Raw genomic sequence first — 16392 nt, 5'->3', positions numbered from 1 at the left:
AGACTGTTTTTCCACTTTAAGTCTCAGTCTGCATCCCTCACAGGTGCTGTGGGGAGCTTCTCATTGCGGAGTCTTGTGAGGAGGTTGCTGCTTCTCCCTTGTCAAAGGTTACAGATTAGGATGCGTTGTCTTTCTTAAAACCTAAGCAGAATTTGATGCCGGGTGGAGAAAAGCTGCTGGAAAGAAAAAGTTCTACTAGATCAAACACAAATGCAGATGCAATGAAACTCTGAAGGAGTTAGAGTGTGTGAATGGAATCAGGCAAACGTGATTGTGAGCAAAACTCCTGATAGTCACCGTGTGATCACATTTTGATGTTATCTTAAGTGATGGGTAAGAAAGAAATTAAGAGGAGGAGGATCTGAGATGTTGCTTACACAGCAGTTTCACAGAACGTTTCCCCTCAGACTTCCTTTTAAAGTTTATGCTTATCATTTCTATCTGCAGTTTTATGGAGCAGCACAAAAAAACAACTGTATTGCTTAGGAAATGGGTAAAGTTAGTAAGAAAGGGCGACAGCTGAAGAGAATGGTGGAAGAGCGTGGCAAAGAAGCATAAAATGCATAATGTCAACTTGTATTCTAATGCATGAAGGAAGCACTTGGGGGTCACTGCATATTCATGATAACGGGTTAGCGTTTAAGACAAACTCTGGCGTAATCAACTCACACTGTCAGACACAGTAAGCTCTGCTCCGTGACAAGAGCAGCCAAGGAAGGCCAAGAAGAAATATACAAATACTCCCACTGCCACACTCAAATAGAACATCTGTCAAATGTACGCAAAATGCATCAAGCAGCATGAGAAAATGATATATACCATTTGATGATCAAAACACCTCTACAAATAGCACTGGAAATAGTATGTGCACTCTGTAGCATGCTGTGTTTCTTTGTCTGAGCCCTTGGGTTCCTTTGTGATCTAACAGCTTGTGTTCAAACAAACAAATCAGTTACAGTTGAGTTTTGTGTGGAGCCTGTAGAGTTTTTGATGTTTCTGCATAAATATTAAAACATCTGGAGACTTTCTTGGTACTTTAAAAGTTGTTAAAAAGAAATGATAAAAAGCACATGAAAGGAAACATGAAGAAACACATTCATACACCAGTATATTAGATATGCTTTGCTTGGATTCAATGATCCCCTATTTCAAAAAACCTGCTAAGAAAATATCTTCCACATTAGTATAATTCTACCCATCATCAACACACTTAGTGCACACTTTCAATGTTGTTAATGTCAAACCCAGAAAGAAATGTTAGCTGAATGTTACAGCTGAAATCAAGACTCATCTAACCATGCAATGTTTTCCCAATCCAATATCATCTAGAAAAATCTTTGTTAGTATAACATCAATTTTTTTAGTTGGCATGAGTTGCAAACAGTGAGGTTTTCTGCTGCTGTAGCACAGAAATTTCATTTAATCACATGTTAAATTCAAACTAATTCAATCATTTTTATTTGCATGAATTTACACTTTTCTCTCTCTATTTCTACCAAAGACTGGCTGAAAAACGGTTTCAATTTGGTGCAGTCCTATGAACTGATCATTTTTCTTGAAGGACACATTTGTTTGGCAACTTCATTATTAATTTCACTTGTTGTTTCTGTTATTTTGTTTATTTCTTGGATAGGTAAAATATTCATTAAAATTCAGTTTTAGTGGATGTGATTGCAATAAACAATATGATTGTTTACCATGATAACTTCTGGAACAATTTCATGTTCAGCAAAATTTGTTATAATGTCAAGCCTACTTGTTATGATGCATTGATCTGTTCTTTGGGGTGGAATGAAAATACAATAAAACATGATCATTGTATTTTCAAAACTACATTTATCAATAAACACATATTCAAATATAGGCTCAATTAATATGTAAAATCAACTATTTTGAGCATTATATTATGTTGTAATATTAACACAGCTGGAGAGTTTCTTTGCACATAGGACAATTGATTTATCATCTGACAATGGAAAGAACATGGCAAAGCTGCAAACTTACCAAAATGTTGTCTGACTAAGCAGACAGACTGCAAGGAGAGCATTAATAAGAGAAACACTGTATGATAACTCTGGGGGAGCTGTAGAGATCCACAGCTTGTGGGAGAGATGAAACACGTCCAGCAAGCCCAACATTTTATGAGACTTTGAGCAGAATATTAATTTTGAGGCTCACTTGTCTTTGAGTCCATTGGCCATATTTGATTCTTTCTGTTCTGAGACATTTTTTGCAACTTGCACTTAATTTTGTAAGTTGGTTAATACATTTAGGAAAGGAGTTGCCATGATTATTTATTTATTTGTTTATTGCCATAACTTTGTTTAGCTGAACAGAAACAGACCAAAAGAGGAATGAGATTCACCACACAGCTTTAGCCTTTGCAGCAAGAAACCACTAACCAGACCCACAATCTGGGTGTTGTGATGCACACAAACCAGAACCTCCAGGGACACATAAAGACAATTACAAAGTCAGCCTTCTATCATCTGAAGTAAATTTCTAGGATTAAAGGACCAATGTCCTAGCAAGATCTTGAGAAACTCATCCATTTGTTTGTCTTTAGTTGAATTGATTACTGCAACAGTGTCTTCACAGGTCTCCCTAAAAAGTCAATCAGCAGCAGCTCACAATGTCTCTAAAACTAGGAAAATAGAGCACATCACACCTCTTCCGAAGTTCTCACACTGGCTCCCTATCCCTTTATCTACCTGTCTCCTGCCTGAACAATTACTAAAAACTTCCAAGCATTTGTGTACTTACTTGAGTTTGTATTGTAATGAGTATGTCATAGAATGGTCAAGCCTATACTGCATGTGTCCTAATTATTTATCTTCTACAGAAGGATAAATAATGCATTGTGCAAGCAAAAGGGATTTAGAGAGTTTAAACCAAAATTACCTGAGTGAATCTTGATCCTTTTTAGATAGAAGCATAATTAGTCACCTAGCATTTCTGCAGCTTTGCCCTTACGTTTGTGATGCTGCGTTGTTCGTTGGTTTCAAAAGCACAGTAATAGCCGCAGTGAGTGGGAGTCAATGCCAGATGCAAAATAGTTGACTCCATTAGAAAAAGAAAAGCTAACATACACACAGCTGTCATGATGAAAAGTGTTCAATTATGCCTTCATTTTGTTTAAACTAATGTTCATAGGCTTGCATTAATTGAGACTCAGTGTAAAAGGTGAAGGTTGTGATCCTCTTGTACTTCCATTAGAACATCTATTTTCTTCTCTTTTCTATCTTTGTTACCCTGTGACACCAAGAGGGTATTTAATAATTACAGTTATTCAATCCTGATGCTTGTTCTGTTGCTGCAAATGAAAGTGCAGCTCCTATGGCTTTGCTTTTACAATGACTGCATCCAGTGGGAGCAATTTCACATGATTCCTGTCACTTCTTAAAGAAGACAGGCAGGCTCTTTCTTTCTTTGATCATGTTCCCCCATGCTCTCAGGAACAGGTAAGCAGTGTGTGATATATAACTAATAAAACTTGAATTGTATTTCTTCATATGCAAATACTTATCTGATACAAAGCTACAGTCTCTTGTTAAAAACAAGGAGAACAGTGTGATGAACATTTGAGAAGACAATATTGATGTCATCTATATTCATTCTGGCTTGATTCAGATTCACTGGATCAGGAAATGTCATTGTATTTCATTAGCATTTATACCTCAGTGTACCTTAGTGAACTATGAGCATACCTTGGCCACAAATTAAACACTTTTTTTTCTGCTTTCAAAGGGGTGCAGCGCCTTCAAGTGGTTTTTAGATTAACTGCACGTTTTGTTTAAAATACAAAAGAACATCACACATATGTTTTTTTGTTTGTTTGTTTGTTTTTTCCAAGGTCAAGGCACTGTTGATGGCGCCAGACTGTCAGAATCGAGAAATGACTGCTAATGTCTTTATTGTGCTAGTTATGTTCAACATTTACACTTTGAATAAATTTAAAATAATGAGCATGTTCTCTTTGTCTTTAATTTTGTATTTTTTTATTCCAACTGTCTGAGAGAGCCAAAAGTCATTTATGTGGTGGTGCACAGTGGTGTATTTGTTAGTGTTACTTCCTCAGCAAGGACATTCTGTTTGCTTCTCTTTTCTGCTTGTCTTCAATGATGGATCATTCATTTTATTTTATATATAATAACACCAGGTTCTGGGTCAATATTGTCAATCAATTTTATATAGCTACAGGTATTATTGGCAAAATCTGCAACCAAATACAATTGTGTTGAAGATTTTCTGGCATGGATCTCTCCATATTTGATACAGCACTGGGAAAGCATATTAACATACATTGCATTATATTTCCACCAGATATTTTTAGAGAGTAAATTTTTCTGTTTTTGAAATCTTTCCATTGCAACAGAATATTAATATATTTTAGATTTGCAGATGGAAAAGAATAAGAGGGTCTCTGAGGTATTAAAATGCAAATGCTATTTTTAATTGAAAGCTATTTATCACCAATCATCATCATTAAGGCTAAAAGGTCATCTTCTTGTTAATTAATCAAAATTTTACTCCAGCTACGTCTTTGATGGTGCTTTAATTTACTAAGTTATTTTCAATATCGAGACATCAACACCACTAAGCCCTGTGTCAGCCCATTAATGTTTTTTTTTTTTTTTGTAAGTGCCTGAACCACAAAATGTATTGCAATCCATCTGGCAGCTGAACACTGCTGGGCAGCTGATCTGAAAATGCTTTTATATCTTTTTACGTATTTACAAGTCACAATAATTTGTTAATTTGAACAAATGTTTGATTTCCATAAAACATGGCCCGCCTATCAGATTACACAACCAGGTGTAACAGTTTCCTAAAGTCTGAAAGCACTTGCAAGTGCAGAATAATTTACACCTATGAACGAATGACAGAAATATTGTTATAAAATGCCATTCAAAATAAATAAACTAAATAAACATCTAGATAAAAATCTCAGAACACAGAAAATATAAGAACATGTACCTAGCAGTTAGATATAGAAGAAGCAAATTAATTTAAAAATGATTTTAATGGGGTTTTTATGCAGGTATTTGAATCTGAAAGGCAAAGTTCACTGTTTCTCTGTTTTAAGCCTAATAATTGACACTGTTGCTCTGTGTGATCTGAAAAATTCAATGAACAGAGCAATATGGTCTTCTAATTTATATTTTACTATACTGCTACGTAAATTAGTTTGTGTCATACCTTTGATTTATTTCTGTTGGTTTTCCACAAAGTAAAACAAACATCGAAACTTGTTTTTTGTTGGGCGTCTGTACCAGGCGTCTATTACAATTGTGCCCACTTGATGGCAGTATCTCTCCAAGATCAGCTGTGTTCCACTTTTACTGTCAAAGAAGAAAAAACGAGCGAGCACCCAGACAGAAAATGGCCGCCATGCAGTGTGCGTCTGATATATCTGTTTTATAAGCTTTATTTATATTGTTCGGCTGTTGCGTTACGCGCTTTTTTCCTTAAGGGATTAGCACAATGTTCAAAAGGGCGAAACGAGCTAACTTGCGGCGGAGGAATGACTCCGACGAGGACGAGCAGCAGGAGAGCCAGCCGCAGTCTTTTGCGCCCACCTCTTTCGGGCCTGTGGTTGAAATCCCGTTCATTGAGACCAGCGGGGCTCCAAGCAGCGAGGAAAACTGTTTCAGTAACGGCTTTCTGTCAAACCTGAACATTATGAGACCCGTGAAGAAGGAAAAGAAGTGCAAAGAAGTTCCAGTGGTAGTTCCTCCGACTAAAGCCAGTTTGTTGAGTTTTGACGATGACGAAGGTAACAGTGCTAACGTAGCTAACCACTCAACTTTAGCCACAATAGCGATTTTGAATCTTTTTCATATAGCTACAACACAAAATAGATTGTGCATTCACGTTTTTAATGAATGTTCTTCTTGTCTTACCTTGTCTCATGTCTTGTCTGTCTGGTCATGTTAACAGAGGGATCCGAGGTATTCCGCGTGAAGAAACCCAATCACAGCAAGAAGATAGTCAAGCAGCTGAAGAAAGAATACAAAGAAGATTTGCAGAAATCGGGAAATGTCAAACAGGAAACCAAATCTGGTGAGATCCACTGTTATTAATATGCAACACAATGAGATCATATCTGCCCGCATAAAAATTAATCTGCGTCAGTATGGTAGTTATTAAAGGGACTATACGAATATATATGGAGATGGAATAGAATGAAGATGGAATTCAGCTATTTGATTTTAGTATTATGGAGAAGAACTGGATCCAAAAATTGCAGGACTCTCATGGACTGAACTTGTGAAGCCCTGCTCTAGATTGTTTTTGCACAGATTGTTCAAATGCAAGTTGGAATATATACAAATTTTCTGTAGTAATAAATATGATGCAGTCAAAAAATGCTTTTCCTTTAAGATTACCCTTTGACTCATTTATTCCTTCAGATGCTCCCCCTCAGCCTGTGTTTACTGTGAAAGAGGAGGCTATCAGCAGAGGCAGCAGTGAACACGGAGAGGAAGAGATGGAAGTGGAGAGTGGAGATGAACAGGATGAAGAAGCAAAAGCTCAAGGGGGTCAATTGTCCAGGGGCAGGAACGTAGGATCATCATTCAACACACTGTCATCTCTCACAAGCCTGAAGCCAGGTAGTCTTCCTATTTTAAAACCTTCTCTTCAAAAATCTTTTCCAGAGTTTGGTCTGCACTCTTTGGTTTAGCTGGAGTTAGCTGTCATATTTTTTAAGTTAAGTCCCTCACTAACCTTGCAGCTAATAACGTTTAAAAAATATATACATATATATGTGTGTGTGTGTGTCTTCAGAGCCTGAAAAATGTTTTCATATTCGCATGTAGAAGTGTGTTAAGTGCTGACCACTTCCTGCTTCTACCTCAGGAGAAATTCCTGATGCAGCATTCATCCATGCTGCTAGGAAACGTCGGCAGCTTGCGAGAGAGCTCGGAGGGGAAGCTCCTCTGGTGGAGGCCGAGCCTTCTAAGAAACGTATGACGCAAGAAGACAGGGACTGCAGCGATGATGAAGATGAAGACGAGAAGAGGATCCGCTTTAGTGGTGTCAAGAACAAAAGTCAGAGACAGAAGATAGCTGAAGAGATAGGTACTGCCATGAAGTGCTTAATTTTGCAAATACATTTATCCGCATTAATTACTATTAGCTGAGACAGATGTCCTCTCTAAATGTGCACAGGTATTGAGGGTAGTGATGACGAAGCACTGGATACAGGTCAAGATGAGGAAGTAAGCCGCTGGGAGCAAGAACAGATTAGGAAAGGAATCAGCATTCCCCAGGTGAGCAGCATCTATCACATGCAGTGAAATATTCTGACTTCATGTTGGGTTTTTGAAATTATGTGTATCATTTTTGAAATTTTGAGTTGCAGTGGTAAGAGGTTATGTTAATTTTTTTAAGCTATTTACCCCACTTTCTCAATTAGAGAAACAAAATTTGTCTGTTTCTTTGTTAGATACTTATTTTGAAATCAGATTTCTGATGTGAGGAAGATATGATTAAAAGACAAAACTTCTGGTTTTGGACATTTTTGATTGTAAAATTGTCCAAATGTTTCTTGTGAGCTTCCTTCTTGGTTTTTACTGTTTTTGTTTTTAAAGCCTGACCTCAATAGAAATAATTGTGTTTGAACATTTGTGTTTGTGCTTTAAAAATCACCCAAAAGTGAACTGAGAACTTCGAGCTAATTTACTCCTGGACAAATATCTTCACAAGAAAAGTGTGTTTGAACCATTGTGATTTTTTTTTTTTTTAAATCTGTTGTTGCTTTTTGATTTAGCAGTGATATTAATCAAGCTTATATTTTATTTTTGTTGACCAGGTTCAAAGCAGTCAGCCAGAGGACAGCACAGCCTACTACCAAAACAGCTATGAAACTCAGCCCTACGGCTCCTCCTACAGTATGCCTTTCACCTACAGTTCAGTGGCTCCACAGCCTGGAAAGATTCCCAGCCTCTCTGACAATGGTTCTGTTCGCTATGGGGCTCCTATTTGTGATCTAACTCCCGTGTCCATTGATCTGGTAAAGAAGCGCTTGCAGGATAGGTAGGTTCTGCAGAAGTTTGCCACAACATCTAATATCAGTGCTCACCTCACCTGCTGCCCTTGATCCCGATGACCCAGCAAAGCTGTCTACATGTGAAATGGCCACGAGGCAAAATATGTCTCCACTATGAGTTTAGATTGGTCTCTTTTTGACTGTCTCGCTCTGTCCCTGTCTCACTCACCATTAGCTCTTCTTTTCCCCTGTATTTCATGTGTCTTTAGGCTTACCCAAATGCATGCAGGCCACAACGCGAACATCAAACGCTACGAACAGATAAGAGATGAACTAGAGGCCTCTGAGAGCACCATCCATCAGCTTGAGGGTTCATCCAATGATAATGCAGATCGATACAAATTCTTGCAAGAAATGCGAGGGTATGTTGGAGACTTGCTTGAGTGTTTCAGTGAAAAGGTAAGGGAGAATTTATCTGCAGTTTGATAAGCTGCTTGCTGTTTTGTGTCTGTAATCTGGGAACTTTTATGTGAATTTCAAACAGATGCAGTCTTAAAAATAAATTGAATTGTAATCCACATGCAACATAGAAAAAATATTTTTCTTACACAATAGAATGTAGTGAATTGGGGAAAGTCATTTCAGGAACAAACAAGATGAGTAAAGATTTATATAATAAAATGAAAATATCTCATGCATTCAAGATAAATCTTTATAATTTTAGAGATGCACAGAGAAATTGTCTGTTGACCGGATTTATATGGTTTCCAGCTTACCTGTCCTTGACCTGGGACTGTCCAGTTAGAAGCTCACAAACCTTTTTCCAGTCATTTATTGCATCACGTATATGTACTTAAGAGCCAGGTGCAATGGTCAGCAACCCTCTTCATTTTGGATCTTGATACTGAGTGAAGTTGGTTCAAAGCATGTGAGGTTTTCAAAATTGTCACAGGATGCCCAAAGGTGTAAGAATCCATTTAAAATGAATGTCTTCTACTACTCTTGAAAACAAATCTTGTTTATTCAGGTTTCAAGAGAGTGACATTTTCAGCAGACAACATCAAGGCTCAAACCAGTACAGCAAAACTGCTCAGTTTTAACCTTTTGAGATATTAACTTTTTTTTCTGTTTTTAGACATACATGATTTAGTAAGTTTGGCAACCTTTTGTGAATATTAGTCTAGAGATCAATATTTTCTAGGGAATTCAAATAACTGCATCTTCAGTAACACTAATTACATTAATGGCTACTTTAAGATGCTAAATAAAATTTATCATTTCAACTTAGTCCTTTCTTAAAAAAGAACAGTAAAGCCTGTTTTTCAGCAACTGCTCTCTAGCACGCCATGATGTTGTCTCAGCCCATAATGTAAAATTTGAATGGCTGCTCGTGGTATGAAGGCTGAGGGAGATGTCAAAATTGGCCAAATTGTAGATCTGCATGATTTACAAAAACCAGAGAGCAAAAATCTGCCTCAGCTTTCTGATTGGTGCATCTCGAATATATTTACAACAACATGCATGTTCAGACAGAATAATTTAATCTTGATCTTGCAGCACCAGATTTCAGCTCATAGTTCACAAAAGATTTTGATGAGTGGATCTGAAACCATGTTCTGTTCTCATTTAGTATATAATGTTTGTAATGGAATGGTGTGCTTTCTGTATCTTCTGCATTCCACTCTTGTTTCAACTTCAGTCTACAACATTCAAGGTTAACTTGATGGAGTCAGCATTAATAATTGAGTTTGTTTTGTTGTTTTTTTTTTTTTTTTACTCCAAGATTTATTTTTATTTTTTTTCTCAGCAGTGTTTTGTCCATCATGTGTCTTTTAAGTTGTCCGACCAAAGAAGCCCCACTGACTCGGAGTCCCACCTTTGCTGGGTCAGAGGTCACAAAAAGCATCATATCTTTCAGGTGCCTGCTGTCCTGGAGCTGGAGGCTGCCATGCACCAGTTACTAAGGCAACGGGCTGCACGGCTTGTCCAGAGAAGACAGGATGATATTAAAGATGAATCGTCGGAGTTTGCAAGCCTTTCAAGTCAGTCCATCTTGAAGGTTTTTATGATTTATTTGAAATGGCCTCGTTAGTTTCCCTTATATCTGAATGTATGCTTGCGTGTTTGTGTTTTCATATTCCTGCTCCATTCTGCACACATCGCAGTATTATTGGGAATATGATTAAAGTGAAGTGATTGATAATTTGTGTGATTGAGCATGTATGATAATGGGAAAAGACCTTTCAGAGTTGCTGACTTTTGCAGCTGGATGTTTTAACTTGCCTCAAGTAATGAGCAACAAAATAAAGATGTCAAACAACATTGGTTTCTGACTAACAGGTTAACATAATTTACTGTAACATGTCTGCAGTTACAGCACGGTAAGTTTTAAGAAATGTTACACCAAAATTTTTGACAGATTGAGTATATACTGAAAGAATTGGAAAGTTCACATATTTTAAACTAATACTTTTATCATGCATTAACATTTTTATTTTCTACACATTTTGCTTATGTCGTTATCGTTAGATCCCAAATAGAAAAAAGTTCAAGGGTTTTGTTCCACTATTCAGTTCTGGCTTTAACATTCACCCTGTTTATTTCAGATAAAGCAGTCATGGCGCCCAGTCTGGACTCATTCGGTCGAGATCGTGCTGCATACCAAGAGAACAGTCGACAGAGGAGGATAGCTGAAAGAGAAGCAAGAAGGTAGTACGACTTCACTCTTTCAACTTTAAAAACCTCAGAGATTCCTATACTCCCCAGAGCCACCAGAGGGGGTAATTTTTCAGAGGGTTATGTTGAGGAAGAATCAGACTAATAATCAGTAATTTGCTTTTTCATTCCTTTTTTTCTCTTTCAAGCTTAAGGTAGAATGAAAATTTGATTGTGAAAATAAAAAATAATAAGCCACAGGGAAAATAAATTTCATGCATAATTCTTGCTTAGTAATTTAAATTGTAGCTGCCTTCTGAAACGCTAAACAACAACTTTGTAACTTTCAGAATTTTTTTGGGGGGTAGGGAAGATATTTGATCAGTTAGAGCAATTCACTGTAAAAGTGAATTTTACTGTAAAAATTCAGTAATTCACTGTAAAAGAAAATTTAGATTAGTTCTACCAAATTTTGCTCAGGAATGTTATGGACACATTTTTCCTTTTGTAAAACTATGAGTTTGCAATATTTAATGTTACAGATATACCATAACTGAAGAATTGTTAAAGCAAGCTTTTTTGTACTTTGGAAAATATTAAAGTGTAAACTATGGAAAGTCTATTTAGGAAGGTTAAATTGTTTTTAAAATACTTGAGAGGTCAAACTGACTTATTTCAAGTTGCAGTATTGGTCACTATGGTACTTCTCTTAAAGCTTTTACTTCTGTGTGTGTGCATCCAGAACTCGTCGGCGACAGGCTAGAGAGCAGAATGGAAAAAGGGCTGAGCATAAAGAAGGCCTGTCCTCTGATGATGAAGAAACCTCTACAGATATCACCAGCTTCAACATGGAGAGAGGTAATTTCTGCAAAACTGTGAAAACTACTAATTATTGAAGAGAACATTGAAATGCCAACAAAAAACTTGAGAAATGAACAGTCCTCAAAATTTGTCCCATCCAGATCGCATCAAGGCAGAAAGTAAAAAAGTATTTGAGGATGTGGTGGAGGACTTTCATTCTCTTGACTGCATCAAATCCCGTTTTGAGGTCTGGAGAAGAGAATACCCGGACTGCTACAGAGACGCTTACATCGGCCTCTGTTTACCGAAGCTCTTTAACCCGTTAGTTCGTCTGCAGCTCATCACGTGGAACCCTCTCGAGGTAAAGAAACATTTGTTCATTCAAATTTTTTGATTGAAAACCAGGTCCTTAATTCTGAGCTCTGGTTGAATTTCTTTTATTTTCATATAGGAGCCGTGTGCAAACTTCGAGTACATGCTATGGTTTGAGTCGCTTCTGTTTTATGGATTTGAGGAGCACAGAACGCTTGAAAAAGACGACGGGGATATCGGCTTGCTGCCTGCTATTGTAGAGAAGGTTCTTCTCTCCAAACTATCAGGTAGTGAATCCTGTGCTGCAGCAAGGGATACTAAAAATTATTTGTCTTGGCCAAACGATTACAACATGTGTCATGTTGTTTGTGGCAGTACTGGCAGAGCAAGTGTGGGACCCGCTGTCAAGCAGTCAGACAACGAGGCTGGTGAGCTTCATTCACAGACTCGCTGAAGGTTATCCAACTGTGCTGCATGGAGACAACCAGTACACACAGGTAGAACATACTTTTATGTACTCATGCAAATTATTTCAGCCATGTAAAATATTTAAGCTACATGTGCTTAGTATTATAAAATTATTGTAACTATCTTACCTTTGTCTTCTAGGAGCTTTTGAAAACAATAGTCTTACGGACCAGACGGACTCTGGATGAGGATGTCTTGCTTCCACTTTACCCTAAAAAGTATGTCAGAAAAATGTTAGAATTTGAAGCTCAGTTTTAATTCTTGGTGATCTAATCATCATAAGAAACTGTTTTCTTTTATGCAGTGTGATGGACAATAAGAACAGTGGTGCATACCTGTTCTATCAGCGACAGTTCTGGTCCTGTGTAAAGGTATCTGCATTTATTGGCACTTTTATGCTGTTTTTATATTCTTAAATCAGATTAAGACACACTAACTCACTCATAAGTTGTGGTCTGGGTGATTATGGAATGTAATTTTATTATTTTTGTCTGACTAAGCATAAAGAAATTTTTAGTATTGAAAAGCACTTGATCTAAAAAATACAAAAAGTGTCCAGGCATCATTTTTTTGTCTAAAGAAAAATTATCATCAAAAACAAATGAGAGTAGGACTGTACTACAGAGTAACTTGCACTTTCACTAATCAATTGAATTACTTTTCAGCCATAATAAATTTAATATTGATCAACATATTTGATGTGTATTGTTGATTTGACAAAATGTAATGTCTGTTGTTGGTTTTCACAGCTGCTGATTATACGAGTTTATGATGTTTTTTTTTTCTTTACTCTCACGGTTTAAAGCACTTTGAACTGCCATGTTGCTGAAATGTGCTATACAAATAAACTTGATTGATTGATTTCATTCAGGAAATCAGAACTTTTTATGAACAACATTAGGATGATGTTTTACTTTTTTGCTCTCTTTGCATAGCTGCTGGGCAACATCATTCAGTGGGATGGCATCTTATCCTATTCCTGTCTGAAGGATCTGGCTTTGGATAGCACTCTTAACAGATACATCTTGTCCGCGCTGCAGACCACAGATATCGGAGAGGAGAACGTGCAGAAATGCCAGAAGGTGAGAAATTCAGATGGAAAATTTAAAAAAAAGTTTGGAAATTGTTGTCTTTCTCTGCCTCTCTTCTGTCTCCAATTATGTGAAGGGGAGAAGCTGGTGTGGAGTTTTTTTTATTGTTGTATAAATATGCATTAACAAAATCTAAATTCTGTGAATGCGGAACTTTTATTAAGTTGACTGTTTTTAAGGTGCTTTATAAATAAATTAGATTTGATGTTACTAACTTTATTAAATAAGTAGCATTAGTTATTGTTTCAACTTGTAGGTGTACAAGTCTCTTGTCTAAATAGTTATAAAGAAATTAAGAAAATATTTTTTATTTGGAATATCCTTTTTCTGCTTTTTTTTAGCTTAATTGACACATTAGGTATTGCATGTCAAAACAAACTACATATTAAGCACAAATGCATTTTTTATTTTAAATTTGATATATACATTTTTTAAAGATATTTAGTTCCTCTTGAAAAGCTCTTGACAAATTAGTTTTTATTTTTAACTCGGTGACATAATCTGCGGCGTTATGATTCGCTGTCCTCCTCTCAGGTGGTGGAGTGTTTGCCAGCCCAGTGGTTCTCTGGGCTGAAAGGCCAGCATACCTTGCCCCAGTTGGAGCCTCTGTGTCGCTACCTCACACATCTGGCCAACACACTGCACCGCAGCAGTGTGGGGGCGTCTGATAACGAGCGGCGCACCACTAGGTAAGTAGCTCTAAATAATACTGAAGACGGTTTTTCTCATTTGGAATAGTTTCTATTGTTGTTTCACTTAAATACCTTGTTAAATGTTAAATGATTTACATGTTGTTATAATGTATTTCTTACATCCCATGTCCACCATCAGGGAGCAAGTAAGGGAAGTGGTGAGGATGTTGGGACGCGTGAACGCCCTGGACCACATCATCGCCGTGGCAGAAGAGCACGGCGTTAAAGACATTAAGCAGCTCATGGAAGTGAAATAACAGAAAACAACCAGAGACTATTTTTCCTTGACATTTTTTGCTGCTCTGAACATTTAACGCCAATGATGGGGGAATCTAGGAAAATGTACATTTGCATACATGAATTTAAACTCAGCACCTGTTACACTTACACGATTAGAGGACTCTTTTTGTAAATATTGTAAATAATGTATAGTGTTCTTGACAGCCCATGGGCACGAAGCTGAAATGTAATTCCGTCTTGCAAACTCAGAAAGTATACTTTGAAAAGAAATTTAAAACCCATAATTTATTAGGAGTAAAAATGTGTCATCTTGAGTACGATTTTGAAAATATTCTATCTCTGAAGTCTTAACTCCACCATTTGAGTTTTTGACTGCCGATATTTACTCTTTGGAACCATTTCTTCTGATTGTGTTAAAAGGCAAAGTTACTCGTGCTCTGTAACAGTTTTTTTTTTTTGTTTGTTTTTTTTTGACTCCAATCTAAACCATAAGCACCGCCATCACATCCAAAAGGCTCTGGTAGTATGTAAGTTATATTTTTAATGTTGTTTTACCTGTGAATAAAATATAGATTGTAAATGATTGTTGTCTTCCTGCCCTAAAGGGAAAAATATACTACAGCACCAAAACTTATACCAGTAATTCAAGACGTCTGAGTTATTTAGATTCATTTTACACAAATAAAATTAATCTTAACTGCTCATTTCAGCTGTTATAGCCAACCTCTTCTGGCCATCCATTTTGGCTTTTCATATTTTTGGTCAGAGCTGAAAGACACATGCAGGGTTTTTGAACATAAAGTTTAAAGTTTTGTTCTAGAGATTTGTGAGTTTTCAACACCTAATAAAGAAAATTACTCCTAAAATGACTAGGAAGATAATTTGAGTAAGTATGAAACATTTTGTAGAGAAACTTTTGTAATTCAAAACATCTGTTTTGAGAAATTAATAAATTGGTCAGGTTTGATTTTGACCTCTTCTATCACCCAAACTCTTCAAATCATGACATATTTGTAGTGATTTTTGTGTACAACTGATCTTTACTTTTTTTTCCCACAAACTTCCAAGTTTATAGAAAACTGGTTGTTCTAGCAGTTTACCTTTTTGTAAAATCTGGAAAGATATGTCTTTGGACTACTGGCCACACCTGCTTCATCTTTAGATTTTTATCAAGAATATCATTTGTCATTTCATGATCGTAATTTCAGCGTTAGCTTCACTTGATCAGACATTTTGCTAGTACTATACTGGCCTTTCTAAATGTTCAAACTTTAAAACGGCTTCAATGTAATTTTTCTTCTGTAATGGATTCTTGTGCAGTGATTTTGCTTTTCTAAGCTTTCTAAGTATTGATAACCTGCAACTGCTTTCTAGACTTTCTATGCCTTTGTACCTTTTAACCAAGTGTTATTCCATTCATCAGTCATGTTTTTCACCCATAACTTCCTTTATAATTACTTTGGTTTGATCTTTTTAATTTTTGCTTGTGTTGTTGCCAATATAGTGTATTTCTTCCATTAGATATATTTAAACTTGGAGAACATTGACATGTTTAATTTTATTTATTTATTATTTATTTATTTTTTACCTGCTAGACTGCTTTGGATCTCTGACCAGTCCAGCCCGTTTGCCCCTTTTGCAAACGGGCTGGACTGTTTGTAAGATGGTTCTGGTGTTGTCTGGTACAGAAGTGGCATAATGCAAGAAATGTGTCAGCAGTAGCCATGTCTGTAATATGTCAGTGTGGGATGGGTCTTGAAGCACAGATTTTGTCAACATGACTTTTGAATTTGGCACAAATACTTGAAACAAAGGCGATTCCTTTGTTTGTTTCTATTCTGTAGATGTATCTTAAGTCAATGCTGGTGCTTCTACTACACTTTTCCGCTCAACTTTCCATTGATAAACACTCCTTGTGTACCATTGACTGTTAGGTCAGCAGTCTTTGCTAGAAAACACACATTTGTGTTGAAAACATCTTTTATGTAATATTTATATCAGAATAAAGTACTCAAAATATATCTGTAATGAACCTATTTCTGAGTTTCATTTTTGACTTGAAATATATTTTTCACTGTTATTCTAATTTATTGGGAGCCAAATTATTATTTTTTTTATTTTTTTTTGTACTCTTTTACTT

At 36.5% G+C, this 16392-nt stretch overlaps 1 protein-coding gene across 1 annotated transcript; it reads left to right on the top strand.

Moving 5' to 3' along the window:
- The first annotated feature begins 5356 nt into the window (after window positions 1–5356).
- paxbp1 (PAX3 and PAX7 binding protein 1) lies at window positions 5357–16284 on the top strand. Its single transcript, XM_055043688.1, has 18 exons — window positions 5357–5776; window positions 5941–6063; window positions 6414–6614; window positions 6862–7083; window positions 7174–7274; window positions 7817–8040; window positions 8263–8452; window positions 9912–10035; window positions 10600–10702; window positions 11391–11506; window positions 11611–11810; window positions 11901–12048; window positions 12137–12258; window positions 12371–12447; window positions 12534–12600; window positions 13165–13311; window positions 13855–14009; window positions 14152–16284. The coding sequence occupies exons 1-18, from the start codon at window positions 5485–5487 to the stop codon at window positions 14267–14269; spliced, it is 2730 nt and encodes a 909-aa protein (XP_054899663.1). The 5' UTR covers window positions 5357–5484; the 3' UTR covers window positions 14270–16284.
- The last annotated feature ends 108 nt before the right edge of the window (window positions 16285–16392 follow it).

The sequence above is a fragment of the Poeciliopsis prolifica genome, unplaced genomic scaffold, assembly GCF_027474105.1.
Source record: "Poeciliopsis prolifica strain line A6 unplaced genomic scaffold, Auburn_PproV2 SCAFFOLD019, whole genome shotgun sequence".
In the NCBI taxonomy this organism is placed as follows: domain Eukaryota; kingdom Metazoa; phylum Chordata; class Actinopteri; order Cyprinodontiformes; family Poeciliidae; genus Poeciliopsis; species Poeciliopsis prolifica.
This window is presented reverse-complemented; position numbering and strand designations above follow the sequence as displayed.